The sequence below is a fragment of the Hemiscyllium ocellatum genome, chromosome 26 (assembly GCF_020745735.1).
Source record: "Hemiscyllium ocellatum isolate sHemOce1 chromosome 26, sHemOce1.pat.X.cur, whole genome shotgun sequence".
NCBI lineage: Eukaryota > Metazoa > Chordata > Chondrichthyes > Orectolobiformes > Hemiscylliidae > Hemiscyllium > Hemiscyllium ocellatum.
Window position 1 is genome coordinate 23,198,816 of NC_083426.1, and position 21,711 is coordinate 23,220,526.

At 38.0% G+C, this 21,711-nt stretch overlaps 1 protein-coding gene across 1 annotated transcript in view; it reads left to right on the forward strand.

The window, feature by feature from the left end:
• Positions 1–20,586, forward strand: part of LOC132828109 (LHFPL tetraspan subfamily member 5 protein-like) — a 141,879-nt gene extending 121,293 nt beyond the window's left edge. Inside the window, exons 2-3 of the mRNA XM_060845019.1 lie at positions 12,331–12,567; positions 20,531–20,586. Of these exons, the coding sequence (XP_060701002.1) occupies positions 12,331–12,567; positions 20,531–20,586 (293 nt within the window). The remainder of the gene's footprint in view (positions 1–12,330; positions 12,568–20,530) is intronic.
• Positions 20,587–21,711: the final 1,125 nt, after the last annotated feature.

Sequence of the window (21,711 nt, forward strand, 5' to 3'; positions counted from 1 at the left end):
TTTGTAGTATCTGCACAGTGTTATTGAGTTAGTGGAAGGAAAGACTCGATAACACTGAGTAATGTTCGGAGTTGGGGAGCAACATTGCCAGTGAAACCAAAAAGAAAGCATGTTAATAAATGTTAATTTAAGCAATACTACATTATTATAATATTAATTCTATATTTGACATCATTTACAATCTCAACTGTGACATTTAAAAGGCCAATCCAAACCAGAAATTTAGAGGAGATAAAAGATTTCACTGAATTGAATGAGCAATGAATTCAAAATGGACATGGGCTTTGCCAAAGTTCAATGATGCATCCTTTGCATTGCTAGCTGCATTGATGAGTAGCTTTTAGATATTATTCCTCTTAGTGCAAGAAGATAACAATTGCTCCAATGAAGGAGCCATGAGTGGAGGTGGCTGAGGAGGTCAGTAGCATTTTGCCATTCTCCCGTATTCAATACAAGAACAGCTTTAAAGACTTAACCGGGTCAGAAAAGGCAAGAATATTTGCACCTTCATCTACATCATGTACATAAACCCCTGCTCTCACACTTGTTAATAAAGCCTGTTCTATATATCCAGTTATCGTAAATACATCTATAGTTCTGTGTACTGTTTTGATCTCCTTAGCCAATGAAAAATATCCCTCGCTCAGAGGGAATGCAACAATTGGTTGCTAGACTTAGGATTGGAATTGAGGGGATGATTCTACACAGAGAAATTGAGTAAATTAAGAACATATTGTCTGAAAATTTGAAGAATGAGAGGTAATTTTACTTGAAACATAAAATAATTTAGATGTTTGAAAGGGTAAATTCTGAGAGGATTCTTTCCCTGGCTAAGCAGTGTAGAACTAACAGTTACAGTCTTAGAATAATTTCAGCCATCTTGTTTCTCCTTAAATAAAACTATTAATAAGACTGCTGAGATTATGCTGGGATAGTTAGAAGGGAAAACATCATTATATTGAATTTAAAATGTATAATTCTGTATCACATAACCAAATCTAATCTCATGTGAGGATTTGCGGTGAATCATTGCTTAAATGCTCTGTAATTTGCGGGTCAAGCTAACTATAAGCCTGCCTTTTAAAAGACTTCAAAGGATATGACTTCATGATCATTTATAACAAAAGCAACTTTCATTTCTATAAGACCTTTAACATTGCAAAATGTGCCAATGTAAGAGTCTACGTACTTCTTAAACAAAGAATCCTTATACTCACTTCTTTTTGTAGTGATTTTTTGTCCAGACTAAATTCCAAGAAGGCATGGATTCACTGAACTTTTCAAAGGGACTCATTTCAGACCATTTCAATATGAATGGACTTTTCTCCATTTCTTCATGAACTATAAGCCTTGGTCAGTGAGGTGTACAATTGGAGATAGAGACCATCTTACCATAAATAGCTTATGCATTACTGGAGCACAGTAGCTACTACAGATTATGAAATTATTCATAAATTACAGTAATTTTAGGAGTCCAGTCCTTTTTGAAACCATGAAGAAAATGAAAAGACATCAATGAATTTAAAGAACCCAGATGAAAGAAGCATTGAAGCTGAATTATTTGGAAAAGACAAGGTTCAAAAATGTTTTTGCCCTGATTAGTGGTGTTGTGGCACATCATTGAAACTTGATTGGCAGTTGATGGATTTTTAATGAGCAAGTTTAAAATTACCATCCATTTTAAGGCAGAGGGTGGATTGAATGTCAATAATTTCAACCTTTTAAAATTGGGCAATAAAGTGACATTAGAAAGTATGGAGAAAATTGATATGCTATAGCAGTTATTAGTAATGCTGTGTTAAGGAAACACTATGAAAAATATGAGTTCTGAAAATTGAAGAGACAGCATTCTCCAGTGAGAATTACAGAACAGAAATTGAAGCAGAAAGAATTGATCACATGGAACAAAGATTAAGTAGCTCTGGATATGCTAGCTGAATGTCAAATCATACACCCTGGAAAGCTATCAGCTCAAGAATAAAGGGAATAAAGAAGTTGGATATAAGGAAGAAAGAGACAGAATTAACAAACTAAAAAAATGCGAGTTGTGATACAATAGTGGTGTAGACAAGAGAATAAATGGCAAAAATTTGTTCATCATCTAAGTCCTTTCTCTAACCATGAAGAAAATGAAGAGACAAAAATTTGAGTATGGAGTAATAGGTAAATATTTAGAGGGATTAGAGACTGTTAATTTTAACCAATGCCAAAACGTTAAAGATCAATATACAAATTTATTTATGGCAAAATATATTTTCTGTTTCTCAACACAATGTACTGTCAATAGTATAACAGTATAGGCAGAATAGGATTACTGCAAATGTTAGAATATCAATTTGTTTTAAATATTGTATCCTGTTTTAATTTTAAAGTGTTTAGAAAATTTGTATTATCAATTATTGAACAATATGACAGCAGAAAAAGCAATATATTGACTTATGGCACAGGATACCAGCATGTAAAATGTTAACATGATCATAGTAAATTCTTCTTCCATTATTTACTGAGGCACTAATACTAATTTGAAGAGATATTATGCCACCTTTTGCAGTGTCCCTCCCTCTGAGGGGATACCTCCAGGTTGAACTCCCACTTGAGTACTTCTGAGGAAGGAGACACTGACAAACAACATGTAAATCCTTCCAACATATGCCAAAGGCATGTTATTGCACAGAAAGCTCAAGAAGAGAAGTCCAAGCTTCCATTTAAATTAGCACAGGGAAACAAACGTTGGACGAGTTCATTGAACATTCATACAAAAGCATCGAGTCATAGAATTATACAACACAGAAACAGACTCTTTGATCCAACTCATCCATGCTGACCAGATAACCTGAACTGATCTAGTCCCATTTGCCAGATTTGGCCTATATCCTTCTAAACCCTTCCTATTCATGTACCGATCTAGATGCCTTTTAAATGCCATAATTGTATCCATCTCCACCACTTTCTCTGGGAGCTCGTTCCATGCATGCACCACCCTCTGCCTGAAAATGTTGCCCCTGTAGTTTTGGACTCCCCAACTCTGGGGAAAAGACTTTGGCTATTCACCCTATCCATGCTCCTCTTGATTTTTTATGAATCTCAACCAGCAATACTTACGGGAAAATAGCTCCAGCCTATTCAGCCTCTCCTTATAGCTTAAACCCTCCAATCACAGTAACATTCTTGTAAATAGTTTCTGAATTCTTTCAGGTTTAACAACATCTTTCCTATAGCAGGGAGAACAGAAGTGAATGCAGTATTCTAACAGTGGCCTCACTAAAGTTCTTTATAGCCACAACAGGATATCCTTATTCCTATACTCAAAGCACTGACCAATGAAGGCAAGCCTGCCTTCTTCACCACACTGCGACTCCATGTTCAAGCACTTGCACCCCATGTCTTTTTGTCTGCCAACACTCCCGAAAGCCCTACCATTCAGGGTGTATTGTCATTTCCTATAATTTCAAGGCTAAGATTAGAATCTTATGTCATTTGTGATTGTAGCTCCAGAACGCTATCAGGTTGATTTAGGCAAAGGTAGACAATATATCTTGTCCGATCTGACTTCCCAATTACATCAGTGCAAAGTAAAATCAGGCAGTTTTTTTTGTACAATAACCCAAGTTATCACTGTCTCTTTCCTAACAGTGCCAGAAGTTAAAATCAACTTAATGCTATTTTCAACTCATCAATGAGTAAATAACTTTCTTTTTATTCATACACGGGATTAGTGTGCGTCACTAACAAGGCCAGTATTTATTGCCCATTCCTAATTGCCCAGAGGGCAGTTAAGAGTCAGCTACATTGTTGTGGGTCTGGATTCATATGTAGACTAGACCAGGTAAGGTCTGCAGATTTCTTCACTAAGGAACATTAGTGAAACAGATGGATTTCTCGCCAACAATTAACTTATAGTCATCATTAGAATCTCAATTCCAATTTTTATTGAATCTAAATTCCACCACTTGCTGCAGCAGGATTCAAACCTGGGTCCCTAGGACATTACCTGGGTTTCTGAATTAACAGTTCAGCAATAATACCACTAGGCTTTTGCCTTACTTTTTAAACTAGTGCTGGTTTTATTTTTTTACACAAAATAGAAATAGAAACAAAATTAATTGCAGAAGATCTAATCAAGCTTCTGGACAACATTCGACCACAGCACGTTTCCTCTACTAAGCAGCTATTTAAAAATAAAGTGAATAGAATACAAGACTTAATTTCACCTTTAATATCACCACAGCAATGGTGATTATTAGGATGCAAACTTTGCCTTATAGCCAGACCTAGCAATTCCAGCAATACTGTAGCTGCAAGTCTTGGCGACAACTCTAATCATTGTGTGAGATTAGCCTCCACTGAATTTTCATTTGAGAGAATTATTCCAAACTGAAATTGGCATCAGTTATAGAAATCTTCGAGTAGAAAGTGAGGTCTGCAGATGCTGGAGATCAGAGCTGAAAATGTGTTGCTGGTTAAAGCGCAGCAGGTCAGGAAGCATCCAAGGAACAGGAAATTCGACGTTCCTTGGATGCTGCCTGACCTGCTGCGCTTTAACCAGCAACACATTTTCAGATCAGTTATAGAAATGCCTTGTTGAAATAAATTGGCTTGCACCAACTTAGTTAGAGAGCAAATTCAGTGAAGGCAGTTCTCTTGATGTTTTGCAGCTTGCAATAAAAAAGGGTAAGTCATTGTGGGTTTGGATGAAAAATATAGTAATTGTTCACTATGGTTTATAAGTGGCACATAAACATTAATGCTCACCTTTTCAGATGGTGATTTCTAAGCCCTGCTTAGAGAAGAATATTGAGTCAGTGTCAAGGTTCAGACACTCTGGCTTTGTCTTTAAACTGTTGTGTCACATTAGATTGAGTCTGTGCACTCTGTTGGCCCATACCCATGTCCTGTAGTTTGTTTTACCCCACTCTCGCTCTTTGCTCAGCTTAAATCTCCATTGACTAAATTGAAAAAGATTAATTTGGGAAGTTAAGCATTTGTCAAAAATTAAATAAACTCCAATGAGAAGAAACTTCTTCACCCAGAAAGTGGTGGGTGTGTGGAATGCTCTGCCCCAGAAGGCAGTGGAGGCCCAGCCTCTGGATTCGTTTAAGAAAGAGTTGGATAGAGCTCTCAAGGATAGTGGAATCAAGGGTTATGGAGATAAGGCAGGAACAGAATACTGATTGAGGATGATCAGCCATGATCATAATGAATGGTGGTGCAGGCTGGAAGGGCAGAATGGCCTACTCCGGCACCTATTGTCTATTGAATAGCATGATAAAAATGCTCAAATAAATGATCCACTCATTTTATGTGTTACTGAAATTGAAATATTAGATAAGTGGGAATCGACCTTTTTTTATTCTTGTATCAAATAAATCTCATATTACAGACTCTATCCATATCATTAAATTTCATGGATCACAATTTATAATTCTAATTATTGTCACTGAAAAAGTTAAACAGGAACATTTTGATGTTTTTGAAACAATGCCAGCAGCAAGCTCAGCGAAGTTTATCAAATGAAGAATATATTTCAAAAGGTCAATTAATAAAAACCTATCAGTTTCATCAAACAACTCACACCACCATAAAGCATTCAAAATTAATCAGGTCCAGGAAAGCTTCTCTCAAAAAGCTCATCGTTGCTACTTTATTGTTTCATAAGGGTGTCATATCATTAATTGGGAAATAGGATCAAACCAAATTACATAGATTTCTATGTTGCTTAGAGCTAAGTAACCATTGTCTGAAAAGGTTAATGAATGCTTTTTTACTCTTGTGGAGGGTTGAAAATCATTCCTTATTACATGCTATTTGCCCTCATGTCTCTGAATATTTGAATGCTTTTTATTTCGCGAACATTGATTTCCTTCCCATCAATGGCAGATAAATAAATAGGCTGGGAAAAGGAATGGCTTGTTTGATAAGCAGAACATTGGATCACTAATAAGTATGGAAAGGCTGAACATTATTCCAAATGACTGATGTAAAATAGTTACACCACTTGGACTTAGAGTAATAAATAAATAAGTTGATCTGATTCCAATATTAATATGATGTGGACAACACTTGATAAATACTTTGATTTGTGGTATGGTTTAAGCCCCAATCTACAAATATGCTCTCTGTTACAATTTGCCTAAATACCTGCAATATAAATGGAAAATAAGGAACAATGGGGAGAGGAAGAACAAAGAATCAAAATGTGGAATGTTTTACAGCTCTTTCATAGAATCCCTACAGTGTGGAAACTAGCCATCCAGGCAACACCAACACCCTAAACAACACCCACCCTATTCTTGCATTTCCCATAGCTGATACTTCCCTAGACACAGTGGGCAATTTAACATGGCCAATCTTTGGACAGAAAACAGAGCTCCTAGAGGAAACATGCACAGATGTGGGGAGAATGTGCAAACTTCACACAGTCACCTGGGCTGGAATTGAACCCAGGCCTCTAGAGCTGTGAGGTAGCAATGCTAATGACTGAGCCACTGTGTGAGCAGGTTAAGAGACTTATGATGGTGTGTTCAGATCATGTATGCTGTCTCAGTGAACTTGTCCATTCATTCTCTTGGGAATATAACGCCTGTAACTTGCTTTCCGACCCGTGATAACACTATTTCCCCCTTTTTTAAAATAAATCCATTTAATTTAAATTTCGAGGATTGCTGAAAACGTGCATTATGTTGAAGCTTTTTGTCTTGCATTGTTGTTGGTCTGGAGTCACATGTAGACCAGTCCTGGTAAGGATGACAGATTTCTTCACTAAGGGACATTAGTGAGCCAGATGGGTCTATCCCCAACAACAAATTTATAGTCATCATTAGACTCTCAATTACAATTTTTATTGAATCTCAATTCCACCACCTGCTGCAGCAGGATTCAAACCTGGGTCATAGAGTCATAGAGACGTAGAGCACAAAAACGAACCTTTCGGTCCAACTTGTCCATGCCGGCCAGATATCCCAACCCAATCTAGTCCCACCTGCTAGCACCCAGCCCATATCCCTCCAAACCCTTCCTGTCCCTAGACATTACCTGGGTTTCTGGATTAACTTCTCCAAAGTTTAAAGACAGTCAGTGATTTTGTGGATTATAGTTAATGGGAAGGTCTTGAGAAGGTCCACCTTAATTTCTGGCCTGAAGAAGCAGGAGAATTTCCACAGTTCATCTTGCAATGTTAGTTGTAACAACACCAAATAATTATTAACTTTAAATGCATGGACCAAATCAGAATTCAAGACATCTTATCCTTGTGGAATAAAGTAACATAGAACTAAAGTAGGATAACATAAAATGTAATTCAATTCCCAAAATTGCTACAACTTATTCCCCTATTTTTTGATCATTATTTCACATTATAGACACCTCAGGACCTTAATTATTAAATATTGTTACATCTCCTCAGGCTGAATGTGACAACGACTCTTTTTTAATAAATCATTTTACAAACATTTTCACCAGTCGTGTATCCCACATGTTTCCCAGGCTTTGTAGTATTCACCTTCTTATGAACAAATAATTATTCACAAAGTGTGAAAAGACTGTAAAATCTCTTTCTGTCTCCTAGATAGTTCAATGTGTAGACCTTTTGCAATCAGTAAAACTGTTACTCACCAATAGAGGGAAAATACCGAGGATTACCAAAACAAAATGCAGTGAATTTGGGAAGTTTGAGTTACCAGGGCAGGCTGAGCAGATAACGAGTTGGAGGGATATGGGCCGGGTGCTGGCAGGTGGGACTAGATTGGCTTGGGATATCTGGTCGGCATGGACAGGTTGGACCGAAGAGTCTGTTTCCATGCTGTGCATCTCTATGAGTCTATGACTATAATTGGAGGATTGCAGGAGTCCTGCAAAATTTAATAGTAGGACCTTGCTCTCATTTATTTCTTCCTGTTTCTGATCCAAACAGATACACAAATCATTCAGGAATCACATTAGAAACTGAGTGATGGAAGGTGAAAACTGAGAAAGGTGCCAAGAATTAGAAAGACCAGCACTCAGTGGGAGGTAAAGATGAGGGGGGGGCGGGGTTGATGGAAGGCTAAATCACAGGTCAGGCACCTATAAGATTTCAGCTTAGTGGAGTGGGAGAGAAGTTAGTAATTGGGGTTGGAGGTCACCAACCTCCCTACTGTTGTATCCGCGGAAGGAAGTCTGAATATTTGTTTGTAAACTTGGGGAAGGAGACAACCTTCCCCATTTGCCTAAAGAAGTGTTACTTATTCTTATAAATTTATAGCTTAAGGCTAATTGTTTATAGAAGGCTGAGTTAAAGTAATTATTTAAACTAGCTGGCCTTTTCAAATGTTGGCTTACACTCCTATGCATATTACATTTTAAGAGAGCTATTAAATTAATTTTCTGTGGTTGTACAATGACAGGGCTGCTTGGTAATATCAGACAAAGGTGAAAACAGGAATATTCAATTACTTGTGCAGCTGGATGAGAAGAACATGCAAGATCATTTCACAGTTCAGTGCTTTCAAAGCACAAGCATAAGGAATTTTAAATGTGGGATTGCAGTTACGTTATTAAGATCCAATTTTGACCCAGTCCAGCCAACATAAACAGCCTTGGATGGGCAGTTAAAAACTGCGGCAATGATTCAATTTCTCCAATCTTGTTGTTTTCTTGTGGGATGTAAATTTAACTTCCCATTCAGAGGCACTAGATGATTAAGATTTGAAAACGTTAGTCTTAGGGTTTTAACCAAATTGTTTGATAAAGGGTTAACAGCTCATAATCTATGATCCCAACTTAAGCTAATGTGTTGCTGGTTGCTGTTAGGACATGGTATTTTCCAACATCACCATCTCTGGTACCTTCTGGTAGTTGTTGTATCTATATGCTGGGTGAGGGCTGTCTGAGATAGTTCACTGTAACCAATCCTGTTTTGTCTTCATTATTTCTTGGGTATATCTATCAGCTAGTGGAAGAGGATACACCATTATCGAGGAGCTATGAAAGTGGCACTTTTCTCGGAGAGCAAGGAGGTTTATTGCTTGATAGTAACAGTGAAGCCCCTTTTGGTCATGGCTGACCGTGGGTTGCCCCCTCGTTGTTCCAGCTTTCTGCTTCCCTGTTGCTTGCAAATGAAGAGACTGATACTGGACTGACAGTCCTGGTCACAGAGGTCACATCTGTATGTGGTCGTTGATGTACTAGAACTGCTGCACTTCTTCCTGCGTGCCCGCTTCCTATGCCCTGTTTTGAGGTGTCCCAGGGCTCCATAATGATATCAAGCATCTTCATATCCCTCATGCAGACATCCTTGCAGCGCAGCTGGGGACACCCAAAGGTCTCTTCCTGGATGCGAACTCTCCATAGCGGATATCCTTTGGAATGCGGCCATTCTCCATGTGGTGGACGCGGCCCAGCCAGCGCAGTCTCTGCTGCCTGAGCACAGTGTATTGGGAAGGCCAGCGTGAGATAGGACTACTGTGTTGAAGCTCTGTCTTGCCAGGATATGCCTAGGAAACTGCAGATACCCCTCAAGTGGAAGGTGTTCAGTCTTCTCTCCTGTATAGCATATGTAGTCCATGTTTCACTGCCATACGGCAGTGTGCTTATTCGCAGACTGGCATTTTTGTCTTCACTGTCAGCTTGGGATTTGTCCATACTCAAGTCATGGGGTGAGCAAGAGTTGAGGCTGCTTTCCCGATCCTCTTGTCGATCGATCTTTGTGTCCAGTGAGAGGTTGTCAGTGATGGTAGAACCAAGGTATATAAACTGATGGACAATATTGAGTTCGTAGTCATCGACGGTGATGATGGCAGTGTCTCTGTGTCATGTCCCAGGACACTCGTCTTCTTCAGACCGATAGTCAGTCCGAAATCCTTGCAGGCATGGGAGAAGCGATCTGTCAGTGACTGGAGTTCCTGCTGAGTGTATGTTGCAGCTGCAGCGTCATCGGCAAACAGCATGTCCCTGATGAGTGCCGCATGTACTTTTGTCTTGGCTCTGAGGGGGGCCATGTTGAAGACCCTACCATCTGTTCTAGTGCGCAGGTAAATCCCCTCTGTTGCAGTGCCACAGGCATGTTTCAGGAGCACAACAAAACAAAATCCCAAAGCATGTGGGAGCGAGGATGAAGCCTTTTTGACGCCGCTGCAGATGTCGAAGGGCTCAGAAGAGCTGCTGTTGAGCTGCATTGTTCCCTGCATGTTACTGTGGAAGGGTTCTATCGTGCTCAGCAGTTTCCCTGGGTAGCCGATCTTCAGAAGAACCTTGAAATATCAGGATAATATCAAACAAAAACAAACACACTCCTCCTTTTGCCATCCCGTCACAGCCTCTGGAGCCTGATCAAGCTGACAACATGCCTTTCTGAAAAGAGTTTCCAACAGCAGGGTGTGGTCAGTAGACCTGTATAGATTATTTCCAGCTTCCACATGCATGACTTGGGTTGGTGAAGTCCGATCTACGATTTAAACTGATCTCTTTGCTTGTTATCAGCCAACTCAGCAAATGTTTTAAATTGAATTTGGGATTTTGGGGGTTTATGATGCCAAGTAATGTCTAACACTGGGTGGTTGTTTTACCCCCTCACATTATATTATACTATAATGCAGCAAGACTTCAATGTGACAAGTTTCGCTCAGGTCAAAAATTGAGATATATAGGTTCATGCTTATTCTTGACAGTTACTGCACCAAAGCCCTGATATAGTGTTTATCATAGCCAGAGAATTGTATAGCAATAAAAACAACTCCATTACAAGTCAGTCATAATTATTTGGATCTTAGGGAGCTAATCCAGACGTATCTGCTCACTCCTAAAGCAGAACTCCAATCTCCACCCAGACATTAGTTGAAAGGGTTATGAAACCAATGTAGCATGAATATTACCCTTCTTAGAACCATTACCTTCTGCAAACAGGTGAGTGGTTCAGTGGTTAGCTCTGCTACCTAACATTGCCATGGACCTAGGTTCAATTCCACCCTGTCTGTGAGGAATTTGTAAATTTTTTCCCTGTAGCTGTGTGCATTCCCTCCAGGTGCTCCAGTTAATTCCCAAAATCCAAAGATGTGCCGGTTAGGTGGATTGGCCATGCTAAATTGCCCATAATGTCCAAGAATGCGTAGGTTAGGTGGATTAGCAATGGGAAATACAGGGACTGGGTGGGTCAGGATGTGATGCTCTTCAGGGGGTTGAATGGCCTGCTTCCGAACTGTAGGGATTCTATGAGGAATAAATTACAAATTCCTGCTCTGCAACATTCTTTATTTTCCCAAAATGTACCATATAATTTAAGGACTATCAGCTTGGGCCTGGGATGCTGCTTTCCATTGAGTTCACCATTGTACTTGGCAGGCAGGGCTGGGTTTACAAAATGTCATGGTGCTGTCATAAACCCAATTTTGCATTTGCATTTTACATCTCAACTACTGAATAATGCGGTTTCTCCTAAATTGTTGATTGGATTTCTTAATGACCAGAAAATATGGCTTCTAGTATGCATGACCTCCAGTTTGAACTTCCTCAAAAGTGCAAATATTATCTACACTAATCAAATATCTTCAGAATTTTAAAGACACCTATCAGGTCTTTTCTAAAGAAAATCACCCAAACTTATACATCCTTACCTGATTGTTATAACTTGCCAGTTCTGGTATTATCCTTGTAAATGTTTTTACATTTTCTCTGGCGCTTCCATTTTATTTAATATTGACATCAGAAATATTCACACTCCTCCAAATGTGGCTTAACTAAGGCTCCATAGAAATTTAGTGTAATTTTGCTCCCTTTCAATTTTATCTCCCTAAAAGTGAATACTATTGCTCTGCTAGCAGCTTTGTGAACATGTTATTTGTTTTAATGTTTATCTCACTTAACGTATATGTGGGTTCTTTGGCAGACATGAAATCTGGTATAAGCAGTAGTATCAGCAATGGGATTTTGGGGAGATTTCTATAATCTCCTTTCAGAACTTTGCTTCTGGGTATAATGAGTAATACTACTAAGCCAGCATATAAAATAAACTAGTATACTGCTTAAACTTTAATAGAAATATTGAATTCTGTCCCTCGCTCTTTTAATATTTCTGTCCGTTATGATTTCCATATCACTTTCATAGATTCAAGAAAGTGAAAATTGCAAGAATGTTTCAATCGTGTTATTAAAGGGTTAATTGTTTCAATGCTAACAGTAAATGGCTTCACAAGATGCCTTTCAGAAAAATCAAACATACTGAAATATACTGTTATAAATGACTTGGATTTCTGTAAAATGTCAACTATGTTAAATATTATGCTATCACTGTGTAGATCAGCATATTTTCCTATTGCATATTGCAAAAAAAATGTGTAACGAAGGTTATTTTCCCTTTAGCTACTGGCCTGATAATGGGATGCATGATTTACCCCGATGGCTGGGATTCAGATGCTGTCAAACAAATGTGTGGGGACAAAACTGACAAGTACACTTTGGGAGCATGTTCTGTTCGCTGGGCTTACATCTTGGCAATAATTGGGATCCTGGATGCTCTCATTTTGTCCTTCTTGGCCTTTGTGCTTGGCAACAGGCAGGACAGCCTTCTTCCTGAGGACTTCAAGGTAGAAAACAAAGGTAAGTGATCCTGTGCATTTTGTACTCACAAATCCAATTGAAACTCAGCAAAATCCTACGTTCTCACAAAAGATTGTCTCTTCAAACAAATTAAGCTGCCAATAATTGTTTGAGGATTCTGTCATGAGATGAGTCATTAGCAACAGAAATATTCTGGATTATTTTAAATAAGATTTTCAAGTCTGATAAATTTTAATTTGTATTTGCATTTCTGTAGCTCAGTTCTGACATCAGTTGAGGTCAGGTTCCCTAGTGCAAATGCAATATTTATATTTTCCCCCCTCTGCTAAACATTAATTTCCAATGACTTACCAGAGATTTTGTCACAAATTACTGGCCATCCTAGATATCTAAATATCTGTATCTTAGAATGGCCAACACACTTTTCACATTCCTTGTTCCTTGAAACAGTTCCCATTGATGTCCAAGAAATGGTTGGATACTTGTTGGTCCTTTTAGTCTGTGCATCTGGAATTGTTCAATTTGATCCATTTTACAAACCAAGAAGATTCATGAAGGAAATAAGGGCCCTGGCTGAAAAATAAATGATAAGGACCATGCCTGTCATTGGGCTGAATGTAATTGTTAGGGAAGTCAGTGAAATACCCCAGTACATGTCTCACAGCCTGGATTCGGTAGTGTGGCCTGTGAGGGAACTACTAAATATATGATTAGATTAGGCACGAAAGCCAGCGTATATAAGTTTCAATCCATATTAAATATAATTTTATAACTCAGTCAACTTGATTTGCTTGGACACTAAATCAAAACTTGGCTATCATTCCACTCCTCTGACATTCAGAAAATGATTCCATGTCTAATGGCATCTAGATTAAATTTGGAACTCTGACATATAATATCCACTGTCATTGTACTGCTTATTAGAGCTAAGCACTGGGGAAAAGTGAAGGGAGCTTTAACTGAGAACAGTACATTTGATTGAAGGATGGGAATTCAGAGAGTCATACTGCTTTCAAATTATACTATGATTGCAAGTTCTTTTTTTCAAAAAGTGTTTTAAAGGTTTGAGAATAAATGGTTGCCTTTTAATGTATCAGTACTGTCATCATGTGGGCCAAAGACAGCAGAACCAAATGAAAGCTCTGACAATGGTTCTTGTAGCTGCTATTAATCTTTACAGTTAATGAGGTAAAAGAATTGTAAAGTAAAAGCTACTGGTTATTAAAATCCTTATCTTACACATGCCTTGTTAATACTGAACTACTTTATAATAGAGTTCTACATCGGTTAATCAAAAATTGTGACAATGTCTGACCAAAAGGAAGTCTATGTGCACTTCCATATGCACTTGAATGTTTCTTCAAATTGTTTTCCCAAACTGATGTCCAAACTCAATGATATCGCTACAGGTTAAGATCAAATCTGAAAGTTATGTAACTGCTTATCCCTACAAAATTAGCATCCTAGAAGGTTATGTCGTGCGAGATAACAATGCAATTGCAGCCACATCGAATAATCTGTTGACCATCTCTCCTGTTCATGTTGTTGGTATACACTATCACTCAAAATGTTTTCAGCAGCTAGAAAAGTTTTATTGTGTACAGTCATGATATTGCATTCAGTTCTAGTCACTACACTACCTGAATAATGTAAATGCTTTGGAGAGAGTTCAGAAAATATTTATCAGGATGTTGTCTGGTATAGGGGATTTTAGCCATGAAGAAGTGTTGGATAGACTGCGTTTGTTTTCACTGGAACACAGGAGGTTGAGGGGGTGACCTGATAGAACTTCATAAAATTGTGAATAGCATGGATAGAGTGGAAAGTATGGGACTTTTTCCCAGGGTGAGGGGCCAATTACTAGGATGCAGGTTCAAAGTGCACGTGGTCAGACAGGTGGGTTTAAAAGAGATGTGCAAAGCAGGTTTCTCACACAAAGGGCAGTGAGTGCCTGGTGAGTGCAATGCCAGAGGAGATGGTGGAAGCAGACACAATAGCAGCTTTCAAGAAGCACCTGGATGAGTACATGAATAGGAAGGAAATAGATGGATATGGATCCTGTAAGTGAAGACAGTTTTAGAATGGTTGGGCAAAACATGTCAGCCTAGTCTTGGAGGGCCAAAGGGTCTGTTCAATTGCTCTTTTGTTCTTTGTTCTTTGTTTTGTATTGTTGTTGAGACACAAACTGCTACATCAAAGCATGAGCTTGATGCTCACTTTCCCTTCATGACTCACAACCATCGGCTAACATATGTTGGGCTCAATTTTAACTACAGGATAGGAAACAATAAGGTAAGCAAATGCCTGTCCAGGAATGACAGCAAGCAGGTTGCTGGTATTAATGATCAGGAATCAATCAGAAGTTTTGTGTCAATTGACCAGTATGATTGGCTCAGGAAAGAGCAAGAAAGGGAGGAGGAAATAATAAATCTCCTGCAATTTAACATTGCATTTGGCCAGGTCAAACAGGTAATAAGTTGGTAAATCATATACTACACTCCCCAGACACTGACTGAAGCTCGGAAAGTGGAGTTAACATTAAGGCCAATGGTAACCTTGCACATTCAAAAACTGGAAAAAGTAAGTTATGTAAGCTTATGAAACTGCCTCCATTTTAAATGTTGTTTCTAAGTATGAATAAATATATTAAAATGGAGGTAAGAATATTTTGAAAATTTTGAAAATGTTATTTGTTCTACCAATGCCAATAGTTGTCTGCTAAGCTCTAAAGAACTTTCCAAACTCCACATTAATTTGACCTTTCCAGTTGATTTTGCTACAAAGGGCAACTGTGATAGACAGACTAGAGGTTAACAAGTAACTCTCAAAGGACTGAGATTGTAATCTTGCTTTTATTGTTGTGGTTACATTTGATGGGTCAGGAATGGACTGTCAAATTATAAAATTTTCAGGGTGAGAACTTACTAATTGAAATATCTGTCCATTATTCATTCTATTGACAAACAACAGCTGGATCATCTCACACAGATGAAAGAGGAGACTGGTAAAGACTATATGACTTAAAAAATACTCCAACTGATTTATAATGGCTTATCATTAATTTAGTCAAGGGTGTGGTGATCCACTAAATATTGGTAAAATGTTATTTTGCTTCTGTATAGTCTCAGCCAAGCAGAGCCAAACAACAACCATCCATTCCCTATCGACAAAGTATGAAAATCTCATTTTGCCTCCTGGCAGCTTGCATAGTGCACAGTCATCTGGAACTTGATAGAGGAAGTTAACGGAATGCTATGTGGCACAGGGAAAATGAATAAGGAGAAGGAAGAATTAAAATACTATTAATAGTAGGAAGTAGCAACGTGTACTTAAAAGTTAATTTTTGAAGCTTTATAGTGATCCTTTATTGTTCATGGATGAAAGCCTCAAGATGAAACTATCATGAACTGAATATTCAAAAGGGGATAGCTGTAATGTGGGAATGGCCAGGAATGCAAATAAGATGAAAATGGAAGAACAAATTGAAATGTATGCTTAGAATATTCAATGATTAGAGATAACAAGTAATTAGACATTGTACTGAACTCTCAATGAGTTGCCACAGATGGTAGATTCTTATTATTCAGAAGATGCACGTTTTAACAATATACACATATAAATTTCATCATTTTTTTCAGCTGCTGACAGTTTTTTATGCAGAACCTATTTCATGTGATGATACAAGCAATGTTGGAGAAATGCACTGACTGTGTCGAGTCCCACCACTGATGACATGTACCTTAACAACTCAGTTACCAATATGGATAATTATGCACTTTCTAAGTTCAGAATGAAATGATTCATTAACCAAGTTTCTTTAATAAGGATCTATTAATTTATTATAAAACAAGAGTTACTCAGCAAAGATGCAAAGCTGGTTAACACAGTTAAAACTATGTAAGTAAATACATACACATGACCCGCATACATGACACATACACACACAACACATGTGCACATATGACAAAATGGCCAGTAATTAAGATAAAACAAAGAACTGCAGATGCTGGACATCTGAAAGAAATCCAGAAATTGCTGGAGAAATTCAGCTGAACTGACAGCATCTGTGGCGAGAAAGCAGAGTTAATGTTTCGGGTCTTGAGAACTAGTAGTGGCTAGGAAAAGGTGTTACAAATGCTGAAGGTGGGGTGAGATGTAAAGGAGTCAGTGATATGTGGAGGTGGAATCCAGAGGGAAAGAGAGACAGATAAAAGAATTGGATAATGAGAAAGAAAAACTGCTAATGGGGTTCAAAAGTAGGTGAAAGTGGGTTGGCTGTGCTAAGTAGCAGCTCCTGTGATGGTAGGACCTGGAATGTGGAAGTAAGTAAGAGCATGAAGAAGATGTTCAGGACCTAACATTATTGAACTCGATATTGTGGTCTGAAAGCGGCAGGCCCCCCAAGTGGAAAATGAGATGCTGCTCTTCCAGTTGTACTGAGCTACACCCAGGACAGCTTGCCTGAGACAGCAATGTTGGCCAAGGAATACATTGAAATATGTTGAAATAGCAGGCAACTAGAAGCTTTGGATAATGTTTTCAGACAGCACATAGTTGTTCCGCAAAGTAGTCGGCCATTCTGTGATTCATTTCCCTAATGTAGAGGAGACCATACTAAGAACAGTGAATATAATAGAATGGGTTGAATGAATATAGGTAAATCACTACTTCACCTGGAAGGTATGTCTGGAACCTTGGATAGTGAGGAGGGAGGAATTAGATGCGCATGTGCTACACCTGTAATTGTTTGGGAAGGTGCTGTAGGAGTGTGGGGAGACTTTGGGAGTGAAGGAGGCATGTATAAAGGTGTCCTGGATGGAACGGTCCCTGAGGAATGCTAACAAGGAAAGGGAAAGAAATATGTGTCTGATGGTGGCATACTGCTGGAGATGGTAGAAATAGCAACTTATGATCCTTTGGATATGGATGCTGGTGGGGTTGAAAGTGAAGACTGGGGGTACCCCACAATGTTGTGGGAAGAAAGAGCAGAAATGGATTGAACATGGCTGTCAGCCACAGTGTTGGGATAAGGTTGACATTTCTGAGGCCCCAGTTGCAGAAGTTAGCATCATCAGAACAGATAGTGATGGAGACAGAGGAGCTGGGAGAATGGAATGGAGTATTTACAGGGAGCAGGGTGTGAGGATATAGTCCAGGTAACTGTGAGAGTCAGTGAGTTTGATAGATCTCAAAGAGAAAATGATAAGAGTATGAAATGTTTAGGATGGCTTTCAGATGCCCCACATGGGAGTCAGACAATTCTGTCTGGGACCTTTGCAGATGCAGTTCAGTCAGGAATTGACAAGAACTCTTTCAGATGTTTTATTGGATAACCAGATCAGGATTTCAGTTCTCATATTGAACTCAAAAACAAAGGTTTCTCAGAAAGGAGAAACTTAGCTGGCTAGCTTCTTATCTCAGCAGCTTGTGATCCAACTGAAATCCAAATATATAATCTCCAAATAACTTGATTCCTGACAACCGCAAACTCTTTGTCAGGTGACTCCACTAAATGAGTCCAAGACATTAGTTTTAAGAAGTATGACTTTCAAAAAGTGCCTTTCTATAAAAAAAAGTTGCATTTTCATGACATGTTCAAACAAAACAAGTTCAAGCATCTAAATGCACAACTGTGCACAAGTTGAGACAGTGTAGAAGTTTGATATATTCTTGTGGCTAAAGCGTTCAAAAGGTATGGAGAGAAAACAGGAACAAGGTACAGAGTTGGATGATTAGCCATGATCATACTCAATGGCGGAACAGGCTCAAAGGGCTGTTGGCCTACTCCTGTTCCTATTTATGATGTTTCTATGAGGCATTTTTGTCAAATTTGCGGTGTTTATTTTTCTTATATTAAAGGATATAAACAACCAATATTAAAATTAGGCCATATATACTAGAGTTTCACTGTTTCTAAATTGGTGAACTAATGTAAGACATTCTAGAATTACACTTTACACTTTGTAAAAGAACACCTCAAGAAATAGACGCACGTTTTCTTTCTGTGTCACATTTGTAGAACAATAAATATGACAGTAGGTATCCATCTGATTTATATGAGAGCAAGGCAGCATTTCTTCCTTAGAATGTGATAAATTTTATTTCAAGTACCATATAATATCTAATTTTTGCAATTTCTAGTTGTTGAATAAATGTTAAAATGGATCTGGATGTTTTTCACAGATGTGGACTGGAAACCATATTAATGTAAAGTCATTGCATTTAACTATTTATAGATCCATGACTCAGCAGGACTCCGTTTATGATGCAGGGAGGGAGTGGTGTCACTAAGTTCTTAATCCACTACACCAGGCTACTGTTCTGGGATATGCAGCAGATGGTGAAATTTGAATTCAAAAATAAAGAAATGTGGAAGAAAAAGCTAGTCGAATGGTAACCAATAATTAGTCATACTGTCAAATATTTTCTCATATATTAATTATAGCTAAATCAAATGTTATTCTAAGGCCTAGTTGGTTCGATTGGAGCACTGATGCACAGTATTATAAAAACACAAGTTTGATCCTTTAGCTCCTATTCCTATTAAATTTATGGAAGAAAACACTAACAAATGCATCTCTCATAGCTGGCTAGGAAAATTAGAGGTCTATTCATTACCATGTCTGCTTGCCATCTGCACTTGTTGTGAATGCTCAGCATTGAAGGAAGCCATTTGTTTACCCATATATGGAAATCATGTCCATTCAAGGTTAGTGCCTGTTGGCACACTGCAAGCAGGAAAATGCTGATCGTGCAAGAGTCATTAATTTCAAAATGTTGGCTGCAGGGCTGTTTCTGCAAAATGAAAACCTGATTTTGAATGAAAAGTTTTAAAAATTGTTTTCTTTCATCTCATTTATTGAAGAACTACAAATCCAACGCAAAATCATTATGCTGACTACAATTTTGCACTTAATATACTACCAGTAAAATTTTAATAAAGCATCATTAATGATATATGAACGTACCAGCTCACAATACTGTAAGGGTTGCTGCCACCATTCTCTTTAATTGCAGGGATCTACAAGCCCTACTCAGTCTAACATGGTAAAAGAAAAATACTTCGCTCTAACTGGAAGAACCTCTTCTCGTTGATATGTTATCAGGATATACTCAAACAAATTACAGGTTTCATTGATATAATAGAAATTGTTATAGACCCATTAAGAAGGACCCAATGTTATATCTCATTCTTTCAAGATCCTTGCCCAGAAGGCCACATTGTGGAGTTTATGACACCATTCAGTATTAACTCTTTCAGATCCATAAACAAAAATTAAGATATCCAAAACTGGAAGGGGAGTAAGGAATTGCCTAAGGGAGAATAAGCTGCAGATATTGGAGACTGGTGTTGTTGAGTTATTGAAACGCACTGAGTGAATTGCCTCAGGAAAAAATCCTCAGAACTTTGTAAAAAAATTACAAATTACCCAAATCTAAATCCTGTTGTACTGCAGTTATATGGTAAAAGCTAGTCTTCTTGGTTGTTACATTGGGATCATCTAATGTATATCTTGGAACACCCCACACAAAAAATGAAAATTTGAAAATTCTATCCAGGTAAACAACTTACTTTATTTGATCATGTGACATGGAAAGACCTGAACGTGTGAAGAAAGTAATTGCTTTTAAAAGATGAAAGGAACAAGTTGAGTGCACAGTTGAAGTGTTAATAGTGAATTGATCAGTACTTAGAGATTTAAAACAAAGCATTAAAACAATTTCCTGGGCTAAATAGGTGACCAAATGTTGGTTGGATTTTCCACTTTAAACATTCTTACTTATTATTTTACACCTATTCACTTCAAAAGATGGAAATCTTTCAAGTGCAAATCAATTTCCCGCCTTTTTTGCATTGAAAACATGAGGATCCAGTGAAATGACTGAATCAGATTCTGGTTTCAGAAATATGTTATGGTGTGCCATTCAAACAATGCATTAGTTGTAGAGGTTTATTAGGTAGTATATTATTATTATTATTATTATTATTTATTATTATCAGTTGTATTGGACTATTCTTCAAATTTTGTTATGATTCCTGAGACCAATAACTTCTAAAGAAAAACATCTGCAGAAAAGTGCTGGGCAAGATTTTACTTCTTAAAGCTTTAACTGAAACAAAACCAACTAAAATCCACACAATTTGAACATTAATAAATAAAGAATAATTCAAATAAAATTTAAAATAGAAACATAAGTTTCAATTAAATCGTCATTACGTGAATATGCCTCATACTGTTGCAAGCACATGCATTACATGCTGCACAAGCATGAGCCCATGTGCAATCTTAATGATCTTTTCAGTTTAGCCTCCACTACATAAAATTTCTAAATTCCCATTCAGTTGTGCCTGCCCTTCAGTCACATTTACCAGCAGCAGTTCCTGGATACGATTATTTGAATGGCGCCTTTAATGAACACTAGTCACTCAGCAACTGATTAGGAAAGCAATGGGAATGTTGCTGTTTATTGCAAGGGGAAGGGAATATAAAAATAAGAAAGTTTTACAGTAACTGGGCAAGGCCTTGGTGAGATCATATCTGTCATTTTGGTCTCCTTATTTGAAAGAAAGATATAATTGGGCAAGAAATAGTTCAGTAAAGGTTTGTTTGATTCACTCCTGGGGTGAAGGGTTGACCTTATGAAGCAAAGATGAATAGGTTGCGTCTTTATAGAACTTTTAAAAAATTCATTCACTGAATAAGCGTGTCATTGGCTGAGCCAGCATTTACTGCCCATCCCTAATTGCCCAAAGGGCAGTTGACAGTTAACTACATTGCTAACACTACATTGCTAAGGATCTAGAGTCACGTGTAGGCCAGACTGTGTAAAGATAGAAGATTTCCTTTCCTAAAGGACATCAGTGAACCAGTCGGGATTTTTTTCCTGCTAATCAGCAATGGATTGTTGTCATTAAACTCTTAATTCCAGGTTTTTATTGACTTCAAATTCTACCATCTGCCGCAATGAAATTTGAAACTGGGTCCTCAGACCATTAACTGGGTCTTTGGATTAATAGTCTAGCAATAATACCATTAAACCATCACCTCACCGTTTAGTGGAGAATACAAAAATGAAGACGATCGTATTGAAACATAGAAGATCCAGCGAGGACTGGATGAGCTGGTAGATGGGATGATATTTGCTCTTGAGGGAGACTAGGATTGGGCAACACAGTTTAAG